The following is a 16,744-nucleotide window of genomic DNA, read 5'->3' as shown; positions in this document are numbered from 1 at the left end:
GGAATGCTTATTCAGCACACACTTCCCTGGATGTGTGGATATTACATCTTCGGATGAACCTGATGTCTTTTCTTGTAGTTACGATTCCCTGGCTTCGGCTCGGAGTAAATATTGTAACTATAGAATCGATTGAGTGGGCACTTAATATCTTTGCTCCTTTCAAGTCTCCTGGGCAGAAGGGATTTGAATATTTCAAACACGTTTTGAAAAAAAAAAATACTTGTTTGCAGTTTTGCTACAGGGTGTATTCCCAAATCTTGGCGGGACATTACTGTGAAGTTTATTCCGAAACTGGGTCGTGCGTCGTATGAAGAAGCAAAGAGTTTCAGACCTATCAGTTTGACCTCTTTTCTTCTGAAATGCTTAGAATGCATTGTGGATCATCACATCCATGATGTTCATCTAGCTAACGTGCCTCTCCATGTGAACCAACATGCCTACCAATCTGGTAAGTCCACTGTGACTCTTTTACGCACGGTTGTTTACGATATCGCAATCTTGTTTGGGTGTTTTCTATATATCGAGGGTGCCTTTGACAATGTGCCTTTCGATGCCATATTGGAAGCCGCACGGAGTCATGGTATATCTCCAATGATTTCCAATTGCATTCATCAAATGGTGCGTATGAACAAAAGTCTACGAGGGGCAGGGTGGGGGTGTCTGAGATGGCCAAAAATGAGTCTACGTAGTTTATGGACAGGGCCTTATTTAGCGTTGTGCTTAGAGGAAATGCCAATGTAGAACTTCTGGGAAGATAAGCCCAGTTCCCTGATTAACTATTAACCACAAGCAGCGAAAAGATAAACGGGCTGCAAAACGGTGAGTCATTAAGCCGAGCGTCCAGCATAGCTCGGGGCCTCACAAGTTCCTACCTTGTTCCTGGCTTGTAGATGGGAGCCTAGGTTTCTTTTTAAAGCGAACCATATCCACACATTAGTGTGGACTTATTACGTTTGGCTATGCTATGCTAGCTTAGATAACCACCAGGATCCTTGGCGACTACTTCATTTGCAGTGAGGGATAGCTTCTCTAAGGGAGGCCCAACAGACATGACTTCGAAATCCATCAACAGTAACAACGTGATCGAGAATGGAGTAGCGAAAAGAGCGGCGTTGAACCCGTTCGCGCGTGGAGGTTTGGCTAGATCGCCACTACGAGGGGCTTGTGCACCCACCAGCGAACAAATGGCAGGTAGTTCAACAAGTAGAACAGGAGGTGCACAGCGCCGTGTCGTGACTGCGGAAAACGACAAGCCAAATCTCAAACAGATGATGCGCAAAACACATCCATCTGATCCAAGATCAGCCAACAGAATGCCCTTGCCTTTCAAGACAAGAGAAAGCAGAACCTCCAACTTCAAGTGTTCTTGTTCGAACACACCAACACATCTCCCCTCTTACATAGCTTCATATGATAACTATCACGCGCACCATTCTCAAGCGCAACGTTATGCACACATTCATAAGGGCTCCTATGCTGATGATCATTATCATCATCGCTTGCTCGAAAATAGAGCACTTTCAAATTATACCATCCACGAATACACACTCTAAAATTAATTTAATTTAATTCCACATCATATCTACTACACGCCGGTCGAAGAAGCACAGATGACCTCACGCGGGCGCTGAACCGCGATGTTGATAGTTGCCGAACAGCTGGACGAGCTGATCGGCTACACGAGTGGGCGGAACAACATCAGTAAGGATCTGGAACAGGGCCTGCTGAAGCTCCGCAAGTCGCTGGCTCTGACCAAGAAGGAGCATAATCTCCTGGTCGAGGCACAGATGAAGGTCGAAGTTCTAAACGATAATGCAACTTACACAACTAAACCTGAACCACTGTGAAGCCGCACTACAGTTGCTGTAGCAGTCAGTCTCGGAGTCAAGTATAGACATCGCCCTACTAGCGGACCCCTAACACATTAACTCCCCCCCCCCCCCCTTCCCCGTTAACGGAAACTGGGTAGCGGATAAGGCCAAGCTAGCAGCGATCTGTACAACCGGTCGATTCCCGATCTAGGAAATAATTTCCAGGTCGCACGAGGCCTTCGCGAAGATCAATGGAGTGTATTACTGTAGTTGTTATGTCCCTCCCAGGTGGCCGATAGACCAGTTCTCAGTAATTCTAGATGCGCTAACGCTAGATGCACTAGTAGGGTTGAGTCCTGTGATCATCGGCGGAGACTTCAACGGCTGGGCGATCGAGTGGGATAGCCGATCGACTAACGCGAGAGGCTGGGACTACTGGAAGCCATGGCTAGACTAAACGTGGATGTCGCGAAAGTAGATTGAAGAATTACCTACAGCAGGGCAGGAACGGTGTAGAGTCCATCATATTGACGTCACTTTCTGGAGCCCGGGTCTTCTAACTAAACCCTAGCTCAGACTGGAGGGTCGACGATGGGTACACGCACAGTGACCATCTGGCGATACGAAATAGGGAGGAACTTGGAGGAAGGAGGGCACAGCCATCGAGAATGGCTGACCTCAATAGGGCGGCATTTGTTGCAAAGAGCTCGTACCGATGAGGGTAGAGCGGAAAGAGGTGAGGCCTACAGGGCGGCTAAACTGGCGCTGAACAAAGAGATTAAGACAAGAAAACGAGTGAGCTTCGAAAATCTTTGCCAGGCAGCCAATACGGTACCCTGGGGAGATGGCTACAGAGTAGTCTAGGCCAAAACGAAAGGAGCGTCACCACTCCCGCCCGGAACGCTCACCCGAGATGCTGCATAGGATCGCGGGAACATTGCTCCCGCGCCACGATAAAAGACCATGAGCTGCCGTCCCCCCCTTAGCCAAACCGACCAAGGGAAGGTAGACATCAAGACGGTCATCGAGGCATGTTCTGATATGTTCAGAATGGGTATGCAGATGTGCCTGGAAGGACAGAGGTGAATTTCCGGAGAGGTGGAAAAGTCTAACATTGGTTCTGTTGTCCAAACACGGGAAGCCACCCGGTGACTCGTCGACATACAGACCTATCTGTCTACTGGACACCTCTGAGAAACTGTTGGAACGGAACATTCTGTCGAAGCTGATGGTCTATACCGAAACACCAGATGACTCTGGGCTCTTGGTTAACCAGTTTGGCTTCCGTAAGGGTCAAACGACGGTGAACGCTATCAAGTCCGTAACCGATTAGGCGAAGATAGCGCTCCAGAAAAAGCGTAGAGGAATTCGGTACTGCGCGGTCGTCACGTTGGATGTGAAGAATGCGTCCAACAGCGTCAGCTGGGCCGTCATTGATTGCGCCATTCACCACCTAGGAGTCCCGGATAGCTTATGCCAGATACTGGAGAGCTACTTCCAGAATAGGGCCAAATTGCCTGAAACTTCACTAATTCAGCTTGGTTGGAAAATATTTCACGCCAATTTAAAGATCAAAAGGTTTAAAAAAATCCACCTGACGAAGAGAAAAAAGTTGCCAAAAATACGTAAGTTTCCCTATATAGATCGTAGACTATGAACTAAACCAAAACATGATTCCCAAGAAAATATGCAGCGTTTTCAAAGGAAGGAGCCATTCTTAAGAGAGCACTAACAAATCGTACCCCATAATCAATCCAGGATCAAATAAGCAAACCAGCACGAAACGCCTTCAGTTTTATGAATGCCTTGACCTTGCAACATTCATCACTTTACAACACGTAAGATCACAAAACGCCTACAGTTATGCAAATATGCATAAAATTGACTGTCACGGTCATGCACGGAAATTCTTAGAACCGAACGAAAACCGGGAAACCGGGAGAGAACTTTCTTCAATTAGCATCAAAACCTAACTAACAACTAACACGACAAGCTGCATGTGGTGTAACAAAGCAAGTGTTGTACACATGGTGTCGCCATGGAAATTGCAAGTCAACCGACTGAATGTATAATTTTCTCTGCATGAGGTTATACCTAGTAAAAATACATCGAGTATTTCGATGACTGGTTATGGTTAACCACTACTGTCCCAGACGGTTCGCGATCTTCGCATGATGAACATTTCTTCGAATTTGTTGGACATAAACTATCGTCATGCCTGTCACACAGGCACAGAGACGGTAATACAGTCCGTCCTTTTTTACGTCCATCGTTGGTAGGGCAAAATAAATATGCTAACATAAAGTTACAGCAAACTGAACATTTTTAGATAATTGATAGAATTGTACAAAATTATAAAAATGGTAAAAAGACGAACCAGCCAAGGGATGAAAGTCTCTTAAATAAATACAAATGAATCAATCAAATCAAAAATGGTAAGTTTGCTTATTATCTTGTTGATATGATTTCTTCTTGCTGAACCTATAATGGACGTAGAACGAGATATAGGGACAATGGAAACCGCAAAATTGGGCTATGGCCACAAAATTTGATAAATTTTGCGAAATGCCGCGAAGTTTGGTAAAATTATTGAAATTTCTTACAATTTTTTTTTTCATTTACAATTATTTTAGCATAAATTGACTGATAACTTTTGACAGTGTAAAGTTATTTACGAGTTTATTGCATTTTAAATATATGCTTGTTTTATACTTTTTATTGAATTTGTTACTTTTTCTGGTGAATTTATGATTACGCCTCACAAAACCAAGTAAATTATTCATATGACATGCAAATTCGAAGATTTCTTCAACAAAACGGTAAAAAATATGGGTCCGTGGAATTCACAATTGAAGTTCGCAAAATTTAAGAATTTTGCCGCGAAATTCCATTATTGTTCCTAGAGATAAGGTGTCAAATATACGAGCCCGAGGCCACAGTTTGGAGGCGACCCTCTTTCTTGAAGATATTATTTTGCTCGTATAGAATGTAAAAAAAATCGAGCAAAAATTATAAATTAATAATTTATAACATAAAAGTATTAATGTATTGTGGCACAATTTGAATTTCTTACAATAAAAGTAGCTCGAAATAAATTTGATACCCACTACTTGATTGAAACACAAGACCAGATCTGTCCAGATGTAAAATTCGAGCATAGAAGTGATGATAAAATAAGGTAGGAATTCTTACAGTTATCCTTTTAGGAATACGTCCCGAAATTTCCTACGAAATTCTCCCATAGAACCCTCCCAGAATCCTTACATGGATCTCTTCAGGAATCCTTCCAGAGTCACGTTTCGAAATTATTCAAAGAATTTTTCCCACTGTTCTTCTAGGAATTTATCCCTTTTTTTCAGGGACATCTCTCGTAAATCTTCTACATTATTATTATTATTATTATTATTATTACTTTATTATAGAGATTTTCAGCCCTAGGCTGGATCATCTCTTAAATCTTCTACAGATTTCTACTGGCAACGTCCCAAGGGTTCCACTCGAAGATTTTTCATGGACTTCAATCTGAATTTTTCCAGGGGTTTCTTTTGGATATATTTCCAGGAGTCCTCCCAGAAGGCTGTCAGGAAATCCGCCACGAATTCTTTCGGTGATTTTTCCCGGAATTCCTCGAGAAATTCCTCCTGAAATCCATCCATGGACTCCTTCCAGTATTTTTCCTGGGATCAACCCCGGTTCTTTTCCGATGGTTCTTTTATATAGTTTTTTTTCGGAATTCTTAAAGCGATCTCTTGCGAAATTGCTCATGAGATTCGTTTCGGAACTATCTAAAGGACTTTTTTCTGGGGTTCTTCCAGCAGTTGTTCGCGGAGCTCCTAAAAGGATTTCTCCAAGTATTTTTCCCGAGATTTCTTCCCGGAAATCCTCAATGTATCCAGGAATTCTTCCGGGAATTGCATCAGATGTTTTTCACAGAAATCGTCATGCCCTCCAGAATTCTTCTAGGCGTTATTCACAGAAATCTATTGAAAAATTCTCCAGAAATTCTTTCAGGATTTTTTCCTGGTATTCTCATAAAGATTTTCCCGGAAATCGGTGAGTTTTCTACTAAATTTATCAAACTTAAACGGAATTCTTTCGGAATCCTTTTAGGATTTTCTCCCGGATTTTCTAAAATTATTTCAGAGGCATTTCCTTGAATTTTGCCAGATTTGCAGGAATTTTTCTGAGTATTTTTCCTTGGGTTTCTTCCTAAATCCTATATCAAGGACTTTTTCCGGAGCTCTTCCAAAATTTTATCCAGGCACTCTGTCTGAGATTTTTTTTGAATTCAGATATTGCTCCCGGGAACATTCCAGCGATTCGTTCCGGAATTCTTTCGTGTTTTTTTCGGAGATTTGTCAAGGGACCCCTCGGAATTCTTCCCGTATCAAAATTACAATTGCTACCGTCTTCAGAGGTTGCGCAGACTGAACATTGCATTGCTAACACTAGACGAGGGACAAAACACATAACACCTCGCCTAACACTTAGTGGACCAGTGCAGAATTTTCAGATCGACGAAAAGTTTTCCCGACTGGAGTAGGAACAGAACTCACACTCCGAGCTTAAAAAACATCTAAACGACTGATCCGCTTACCATGTGTTTCTGAAACTCTTCCTTGAAGGATTCATCCCGTGCGCGTAGCTTTTTCTGTATTAACGAGATTTATATCCCTAGCCAGTTCATCTCGGGACCCACGCTTTACTTCCCTTCCGAAGGAAGAACTCCATTTTGCGAGTTTTTCGGGAAAGGGATTCGATTCCAGGTCCTCGGCGTGATAGTCACGTGCTTTAACTTAACCATCACATCAGATCCGCTCCACGCCGTTTCCGTAGCTTTTCCTTCCACATTTTTTTCAGGGATGTATCTCGAAATAATTACCACGGATTTATTATCAAATTTTTCAAGAGAATCCTCCCACAATTCTTTCACGGATTCCATTCGGAATTATTCCCAAGCTACCCGCGCAAAAAAATGTTTTTATTAGGGATCAAGGATTTCTCCCGGAATGATTACTTCCGGAATTCTTCTTGGATTTTATCCTAGAGTTTCTTCCAGAATTCTTCTAAAAATACCTACAAAAATGCTTCCGGAAGATCTTTCTGAAATTTTTCTAGGGACTATTCACGGATTTTTCCTGGTATTAATTATAATTATTTTAGATTTTTTTTACGAATTATAATGGGTATTTCTCCAACAATTCTTCCAAGGATTTCTTCCGGTATTCTTCCTTAAAAATTCATTCTAACGAATTCTAACTAACTTATGTTTTCTAGAATTTGGACTGGAATTTCATTCAAAATTCTTCCAGGTATGCTTCCAACTTTTTTGATTCTTTTTTCTTTCAAGTTATAAAGTCTGTCCACGTTAAATTTCGGACACCAAATCGTTGATATAATAAACAATCCAGTGCCAAAACATGCAAATGCTTCCTGTTTACATTAGTCCTTAACCTAGAAAACAAATTTTTGTTCATTCAAATCTGTTCATTTTCGGCAAAGTTATGACGTTTCCAAAAAATGCGAAGAAAATATAGTGTGTAAAAATGCGTTAAAAATATAAGAAAGGCCATGAGGGGTTCCAGAATTTCTTCCAGAATTGCTCCAGTTATTCGCACATTTTAATTCCGGAGTTCCTTACAGAATTTCTCTAGAATTTATCCAGTATTTAGCCCGCAATTTTTCCAGGGATATATATTACACCATTTTTTTCATAAATTTCTGCAATAATTCGTCCATGAATTTCTTTCCGAAATAACCGTTTGTATTGTTTTGATAAATCCTTTTGAAATTCTTCCAGGGATTCCCCACGGAATTTTTCCGAGGATTATTCCCGGCGTTCTTCCAGGGTGTTTTTTATAGGATATTTCATAGTTTTTCAGGCATTCAATTCAGAGTCTTTTCGCAGGGATAACTCCTGCAGTTTTTGCTGGGATTCCACGCAGAACTCGTCCCGGTATTTTTCTTGTTTTTTTTTTGTTTTATTCAGAGATTCGTCGCATTGGAATACCCACAGGAATTCTTTTACAGTTTTCTCCAATATTTTTTTTCCAAGAATACTTTCTAAAATTCTATCAGAGATTCCAAATGAAATTTCACAGATTTTCTTCTCAGAATCCTTTCATGGATTTCTCATGGTATTCCTCATGGTTTTTCTCATGGTATTCCGCGAATATTTCTGGAAGTCTTTCAGGGATTCCGTGAGTTTTTCCTAGGAATTTCTCAAGAATTCGCTAGAAACTACTTTCGCAAATCTTTCTTGGATTTCTCCTGGAATTGTTCTAAAAAATCTCTGGATTTCTCCTGGAATTATTCGAAAAGTTATTCCTGGAATTTCCCCAGGTGTTCTTTCTTCCAACACTTCTTTCGGAATTCTTCCTGCAATATGCTTATTTTTCGAAAGCTAACGATCACTTTGACATCTGTTGGCAGAAACGAGAACCTTGTCAAAAGAGTGACTCCGGGAAAAAGTGCCATGGCGCGTGCTTGTTACGGAAAAAACGAAATTCATCCAAATACCTTATGATTTTTTGCCATAGGTTAACAGTATTGGTATCCAATACCTTATGAAAATTGATCGTGCTTGTTATGACTAATTTCATAAGATAGACTTAAGAAAGCAGTAAAAAAAACTTTAAAATGATGTAGACTGAAATCGATTTATAAACGTAGGGATCACTGTGCTCGTGTTCAATCTACACGGCTACCGACTCTTGAGGATACCGTGTTGCTAAATATGTATTACAACCAAACTTTGAGATGATTTTACGTCATACAGTGACATTATGAAATTCATTCTAATCATTATGAATTATTTAAAGGCTGTTTCATAAGTTAGGCGTTAAGAAAATCTTAAGTTGATTTGGTTGAGAAGCATGCTTTGAAGAGAAGAAGAAGTCAATTGTCCAATCTACAAGAAAGGTTATAATTTGGCTTTCTAAATACACATCTTCCGTCGTCTGTCACCCAAAGTAAATGAGTTTGTGAGAAGCTATCAAGCCGGCTTCGTTGACGGCCGCTCGACAACGGACCAGATCTTCATCGTGCGGCCAATCCTCCAAAAATGAAGCGAACACCAGTGATGGTAAACGCGTCGAAAACGAAGTACATGCTGGCAGGCAGCACCACAAACGGCAGGGTTAGCCTAGGCAGCAGTGTTACGGTAGACGGGGAAACTTCCGAGTTGGTAGAGGACTTCGGTAGACTACAATGTTAGCTTTGAAATGCGAAGGCACATCATCAGTGGAAGTCGCGCCTACCATAGGTTCCACAAAAATCTGTGGTCGAAAAAGATTCACATTCGCACCAAATGTACCACGTAAGAAACGCTGATAAGACTGGTGGTTATCTATGGGCACGCAGGTTTCGATTATGCTCGAGGAGAACATGCAAGCTCTCGAAGTTTTCGAGCGTGGGGTGCTTAGGACCGTCTTTGGCGGTGTACAGGAGAATAGTGTGTGACGGCAAAGAATGAATCACCAGCTCGCTGCACTCTACGGCGAGCCTAACATCGGGAAGGTGGCCAGAGATTAAAGGATACGATAGGCAGGGCATGCCGTGAGTATGCCGGACAACAACCCTGCAAGGCTTGTGTTTCCAAGAGATACAGATGGAACAAGAAGATCTGGATTACCAACGTGCAAGGTGGGCGGACCAGTTGCAGAACGATCTGGCGAATGTGGGACGCTTTTGTCGACCAAATTGCCTGAAACGTGGTCATATCAGTCAGCTTGATTGGGAAAGATATGATGCCAATTTTGAGTTCAAAAGGTTTCAGAAACCCCCCATGACAAAGAGAACAAAACGGCCGAAAATACGTAAGTTACCCAAATTGTAATATAACGCTAAATAAACTATGGTTCTTCGCAACACTATGTTCAAAAGCAGGCCGCAGCTGGGTCATTTCGCCAAAAAAAACTGTTCGCGATTCACCTTGGACATTTACGGGTTCAACTAAAGGAGATAGACCCTGCTGAAGGGCTCATTTAACACAAGCGGGTTACGTCAAATCCAAATCAAACCAACAGACAAGTCATTTAATCCATTCAAATGAAACCACTAATCCCAGTTATTTGCTTGGCTTCCCTAATATAAATCATTAAAAGTTCTTTAGTAACGCCCATCCAAGACAATACACAGAAAAACACACCTGCGAGGATTAACCAGTCCAACGATGAGCCGAGTACTAATTAAAAAGGGTGATCAAAATGTTTCCATTCATCTCTCGACGACGACGCAAGGGGTGGGGTGTGCTAAAAGCTTTACCGTCCCAAGATTATGGGTTCTGATGCTGGGTGCGATTGATACAGTTCGTTAGCATAGCTAACCCTCCCGTCCCGTCCCAATACAGATGAAACAGTTAGGCCCGATTGATACCTAATAAATGCGATCGATCCGAAAATCGTGCGGTTGGTGACGCAAAACTATTTCGCACTTCCTTTTCGGCTAATTTAGTTCACTGACCAGACGGACACGACACGCGATGGGGACGGAGAGCAACCCGGAAGGATCGGTGGTTATGAGTGATGACGACGACGACGGCGACGATGTTAAGCTTAATCTGGTTAGGCTTAATCTAATTCTTCGCACTAAAAGCGCTTGTGCCGACATTTACCCCATTATTGTGGAGCAGTTTTCTCTGCTAGTAGGCTGCAAAACGGTTAGCAAAACCAACAAGTCACTCGAAATGATAAACACCAACTACCGACCGAACTCGAAGCACTCGAAGGCGGTATGACTATGGTGACCGAGCTGGACGTAGTGGATCATTTGCTGACAACGCGAGTGATAAGTTTGTATGAAATTTGATAGCGATTATTAAAAGAATAACATAGAAGAACCATGAAGTCTATTTGAGTGTATAGCAGAGATAACAGTTGATGAGAGTGATGGGACATGGGTTTTATTAGAGATTCAAATTGATTTATTGCTACAACAATATTTTATACGAAAGTTAGCAAAAGTTGGACGAGCATACCGTACTTAACGAGGAAGTGACGCTTCATTATCTTATTGGAATAAATATTTCCCATATAGCCACAGCAGTAGAAACGCGGGTATTCAGCATGACCATTAGGTACTTACTTTCAGTCCTGAGCATGAGTATCCATGGTGATGAAGAGGGCCGAATTGAAAGATTTCGTTCCCGCACCTACGTAGAGTGTGGTCGACCCGAACCACTTTTACTTTCGCTCCAGATCGGCTTTTGAAGACATCGACGATGGGGCATTGAAGAAAGCGTTGAAGATCCAATGTGAGGCCACCATGCACGAATTATATACCGTAGGCATCTATTGATGGACTGGGGCATTTGTCACAATAGATCTAAAAGCTGGTCGCAGTGACTTATATACCCAACAAGGAATAAAAAAAAAAAAAAAAAAAAAAAAAATTGATGGATACCTGCAATCGTTGAGTGTTCTCCACCGATACACACCAAGTTTCACTGGCGTACACTAGCACAGATTTTACGTTGGAGTTGAAAATTCGGATTTTGGTGCGTAGACTAATCTGATTGTTTTTCCATACATTTCTTAAACTCGTAAAATCAGTTCTCGCCTTCTTGATCACCTATGTCGCTCTTGATGCCGACATTTAGATACCAAGATATTGGAAACTTTCAACATTCAATCTGGAAGGGTTGACCGTGCTTACTACTGCTTGCTACCAACTATTTGGTCTTGTTGACGTTGATGGTGAGACCTGCCGCCGAGGAGCGATCGGCAAGATCATCGAGCTTACTCTGCATATCATAGCGCCGATGAGCTAAGAGGGCTACGTCATCAGCCAGTTCGAAACCATTTAGGTGCTCCATGGTTTTGGGCTGCTACAGCAACCCAACATTTGGTTTACGATCAATCGCACCTACAGTAGCGGTGATAGGATATATCTTTGCCTCACTTCAGCAACGACCCGGATGAGATCGTACAAGACACCGTTGTGCAGTACGCTGCACGAAAATGCCCTGTACTGCGCTTCAACGAGGCCGATGATTTTTTGAGGGACACCCTTGCGCGTAAGAGTGATTGAAGCGGTCGAAAGCTTTTCCGTAATTAATGAACGTCAGGTAGAGAGATTCTTGGAATTCATTGATTTGCTCCTGCCTGCTGCCGCCAGAGAGTTGCGTCGATCTTCTGCTGTATTCGGTTAAGAATCACTTTGCAGAGGGCTTTGAGAACGATGCACAGCAACATGATACCTCGCATATTATCGCATACAGTCAGGTCACCCTTTGTGGGCACCTTTACTAAGACGCCTTGCATCCTGTCGATCGGAAATGTCACGGTTTCTCATATGTTGCAGAGTAATTGCTGCAGTAGTTGTGCAGTTACTACGGGGTCAGCTTTGAGCATCTCGGCTGATATGCGATCGACCGCCGGGGCTCTGTTCAATTTCATGCTACGGATGGCTGTTTCTATCTCCTACAATGATGGAGTGACGGTGTTGACAAGGGTAATGCATCGAACAGTTGGCGGATGGTGCTGAGGTGTTGGTGACGTGACCGACACTTGGAAAAGGTTTCCATCGTGATCGAGACCTCGTTTCAGCTGGTCAGATGGGTCGGTCAATAGCTGTTCAGATGTGTCTTTCACGGGCATCCCACTAAGGCGACGTGACACATCGTAGAGGCGACGAATGTTGCCGGTATTTGCGGCTTTCTCGCCTTTGTCGGCTAGGGAGTCCGTCCACGCTCTTTTAGGCGTTTCATTTCCTTCTCGAGAGTCGAATAGTGCTTATGGGCTACGGCATTGGCTCCTCGTGTTTTCGCTCGCTCTATCGCGGCTTTGGCTTCCTTCGTCTCTGCATATCACACATTGCGATGAAAGCTGTGTGCTGCCACAGCACTGGTAGATACGTTTGCACCCTGGAGTCTGTACTGCATACCTTCAATAGTGCTACCGTATCCGCGGTGCTTTAGTAAATTATTGGCGTAGATGATGCATCCGATGAATATGAGAGATCAGCAGTTCCACGTGTTCCGAGTTTCCAATCGCAAGTCCTTGTTGTTCACTGAGATTATTACCTTTAGTCTCGGTAAGTTCTATTTTGTTGCTGACCTTCCGTTGTAAATGCAATTGATTCATAGGGTCGCAGTTCAACCCCCTAACCTTCCGGAGAACTATGTTGTACAGTGGGCACTTAGACGTCCACTAGAACGTCGTCGATATAGTCTCCTTGGCGTAGCTAGGATTTTTTTCTGGAGGGGGCCTGTCTTGAGATGACTTTTAAGCGGCATAGGTGCCCGATATGTGAATATGCAAATCAGCATTGTAGTTTTGAGGAATCAAAATGACTGTTTTAAATTTCTTTCTAGTTTCGTAAACTATTTACTGCCCCTCTTCGTATGTCAGTCCCATGTTGTTTCTACTGTGAATCATATGTTTGTTACTCAGGAGGTCATTTATAACAAATATGATATCTTTCCCGTCTCATTTTACAGCTGAATATGCCACGACAAGGATATGCATGAATTGAATGCACTTTTTTTGAAAATATTTGGAGTTATAGTACAAAAGGTAGGCACTTTGAAAAACAACATGGGACTGACATGCGAAGAAGGGCAGTATATGAGAATGGTTTTTTTCTCCATAGCTTGCTGCAGTGATTCCATCATGGATTTGTCCAAAGATTCCTTCAAGAATTTCGCCAGACATTTCTTCGGGGATTTGTCGTGGGATATCTTTAGAGGTTCCAGAGCTTTTTTCGAGTTTTTCTTCAGGAATTTTTCCAGAGATCCTTAAAGGTATTTCTGCTGGCATTGCTTCAGAGATTTCTCCATATTTCTTCCAGAATTGCACTAGAGATTGCCCCAATAACACAGCGAAGCAAAAATTAACTATTGGTCTGTCTCAAGAGAAAACTTATGTGTCTCCAACGGATTTTGGGTCGCTGAATCCGAATCCGAATTTCGAAATTCTTCCTGGGGTGACTTCAGGAACTCCTCCAGGGCTTGCTTCAGGAACTGTCAGAGAAATTCTTCCAATAGTTACTCGACGTACTCTTTTAAGGATTCCTTCAGGATTTCCTAAGGAATTTCAGCGATTTCTTTAGTAATTGCTCCTAGGATTTCTTAGGATACTAAAATTCCTTCAGGAATTGCTCCTTGGGTTACTTCAAAAATTCTAAACGAATTCCTCCATAAATTCTACAGGATTTGTTCCAGGATTCCTCTAAAATTTTATGCAGGAATCCGTTCAGAAATCTTCAGGATTTCATCTAGAGATTCCTTTATGAATTCCTCCAGAGATTCATCAAAAGAGATACCTCAAGGAATTCATCTAGTCTAGAGGTTCATACAGAAATTCCTCCAGCAATTCTTCCATTGATTTTTCCAGGAATTTCTCTAGGGATTGTTCCAGAGATTCCTCCTGAAAGTGCTCCAGTGATTATTCAAGGAAATCATCCAGGAATTCTTCCAGGGATTTCTTTAGGGATCACTCCTCCAATGATTCCTCTAAAGATTTCTCAAGGAATTTCTCTAGAGATCTGTCCAAGAATTCCTACAGGCATGTCTGCTGGGATTTCTCTAGGGGTTCCTCCAGGCATTCCTTCAGGTATTTCTCTAGGAAACCCTCTAGGAATTCCTTCAGAAATTCCCCCAAGAATTGTTCCCCGAAATTATTCAGGAATTAATCAAGGAGTTCTTTCTGAAGTTTCTGCAGCAGTTCCTCCAGGCATTCTTCCAGGACTTCATAGAGGCATTTCTCCAGAGACTTCTCCAGGAATTCCACCAAGAAATCTTCGAGGCATTACCCCAAGTATTTCTTCAGAAATTCCTACAGGAAATTCTCAAAAAAAAAATCCTCCAGAAACTCCTTCATAAATCCCACTAGAAATTCTTTTAGGAATTTCTTTGCAAATTTATCCAGGAATTTCTCCCAGGAATTCATTAAGGAATTCCTCCAGAAATTCTTCCAGGGTTAGTTCTACGGAATTTCCCCCAAGAATTTATTTAAGAATTTCTCTAGGAGTTCCTCCTGGGATTCCGCCAGGGTTTTGTACAAAAGTTCCTTCATGAATTCATCCTGAGTTTCCTACAGAAATTGCTTAAGGGAAATTCTCCTGGATTTTTCCAAGAATCCCCTCAGGGATTCTTTCAAGAATTTCTCCACAAACTTTTCTAAGGATTCCTCCAGGAATTCCTCAAGTGGTTCCTTCACAAATGTCTCCAGGGACTCCTTCCAGAACTCCTCTAGGGAATCCTCCAGTAATTCTATTAATGATTCCATCAGGATTTCTTCCAGAATTTGCTCCAGGAATTCATCCAGGGAATCTTCCAGGGTTTGCTCCAGGTATTCCTGCAGGATTTCCTTTAAGAATTCCTCCACGAAATTATCCAGGGATTCGTTTAGGAATTCATCTAAGGATTGCTTACTCTGGGAACTTTTCCAGAGGTCCCTTCCAGAATTCCTCTAGAGATTTCACCAAGAATTCATCTAGGAATTCATTCATGGATTGCTCAAGGCATTCGTCCAGAAATTTCTCCAAAGATGCCTCAAAGAAATCTTCCAGTTATTGCTTGTGAAATTCCTCCAAGGGATAACTCCAAGAAATTCTCTAGCGATTTGTTCAGGAATTCCTCCAGGTATACTTTAAGGAATCTCTCCAGGGATTCCGCCAGGAATTTATCCAGAAGTTCCTCCAGAGATTCCTCTAGGAACTGCTTCATGAGTTTCTCCAAGATTGATTGATTGATTGATTTGTCTTTATTTAAGAGACTTTCAGCTTTCTCCAAGAATTCTTCCAGTAATTTCTCCAAGAATCCCTCTAGGGATCTCTGCAGGAATTCGTCCAGAAAATCCTCCAAGGATTTCTTCAGAAATTTGTCTAAGAATTCCTCCAGGAATTCCAGGAAACGAAGAGATTTCTTCAGAAATTTCTACAGGGATTCCTCCTACAATTCCTCTAAGGATAGCTCCAGGAATTCATCCAATGATTCCTCTTAGTATACTTTCAGAAATTCCACCAGGTATTTCTACAGGATTTACTCCAGGCATACCTGCTGGAATTCCTCTTGGGATTTCTCCAGAAATTCCACCATAGATTGCTCCGGGTGTTCTTTCAGGAATTGATCCGGGGATTCATGTAGTGATTCTTTCAGAAATTCCTCTCGGGATCTTTTCAAAAATTTAATCATGGGTTCGGTCACAAATTTTAGAAATGAATTCCTTCAAGAATAACCCTTGCAGCTCCTGCAAAGGAATTTCTTCAGAAATTCGTCCTGCGATTTTTTTTCAGGAATACCTACATTCTGTGGTTCTTTAACAGTCGTTGTAACTTAACCCTCTACATCCCACGACTTTCATCAACTATTTTTATGCCAAGAAAGTGTTTCCGAAAAAAGTGTTTGAGCAAAAGTTATTGCAAATTAGCCAAATTTTACGAAATCAACGAAAAAAAAATTAGTTGTAAATCAATAGTTTTTTTATTGTTCATCAATAGTTCCACTATTGAAACAGGTAGTTGGGTTTACATAATGTGATTACAATCATATTCTTAAAACTATTGCATCATATTCATCTAATACAGTTTTTCACGAGTTCATCGAAAATCGATGGTGCTCTAGAGCATAGGTTCCCAAACTTTTCAGGTGCGCGACCCCCTTTGGCCAGCAGACATACTTTTCACGACCCACCGTAGAAATTCTCTCATTTGTTGTCTGTTACAGTAAAATATTCGCCTGTCTCTCGCGACCCCCTGGATGAACGCCGGTGTCCCCCCTGAGGGGTTGCGACCCACAGTTTGGGAATCCATGCTCTAGAGCAACCATGGGAAGTAGAGAGTTAATTTAAACATATAAAAACATACATGCTTATGCGCTTTCAAACATTTCTCCAGGAAATCCTTCAGGATTTCACCCAGAGAAGACTCTTTCGGAATTCTCCCAGGGTTTCCTCCCGGAATTTCTTCTTAAATTCCTCCAGACATTTCTT

At 41.9% G+C, this 16,744-nt stretch overlaps 1 protein-coding gene across 1 annotated transcript in view; it reads right to left on the bottom strand.

The window, feature by feature from the left end:
* The window catches only part of LOC134289014 (beta-alanyl-dopamine/carcinine hydrolase-like), a 48,122-nt gene extending 37,570 nt beyond the window's left edge, over positions 1-10,552 (bottom strand). Inside the window, exon 1 of the mRNA XM_062854995.1 lies at positions 10,426-10,552. Coding sequence (XP_062710979.1) covers positions 10,426-10,430 — 5 coding nt within the window. The 5' untranslated portion in view covers positions 10,431-10,552. The remainder of the gene's footprint in view (positions 1-10,425) is intronic.
* Positions 10,553-16,744: the final 6,192 nt, after the last annotated feature.

Source organism: Aedes albopictus, chromosome 1 (assembly GCF_035046485.1).
Source record: "Aedes albopictus strain Foshan chromosome 1, AalbF5, whole genome shotgun sequence".
Lineage (NCBI taxonomy): Eukaryota > Metazoa > Arthropoda > Insecta > Diptera > Culicidae > Aedes > Aedes albopictus.
Note: the sequence above shows the minus strand (reverse complement) of the source record. Positions and strands in the feature narration are given on the sequence as shown.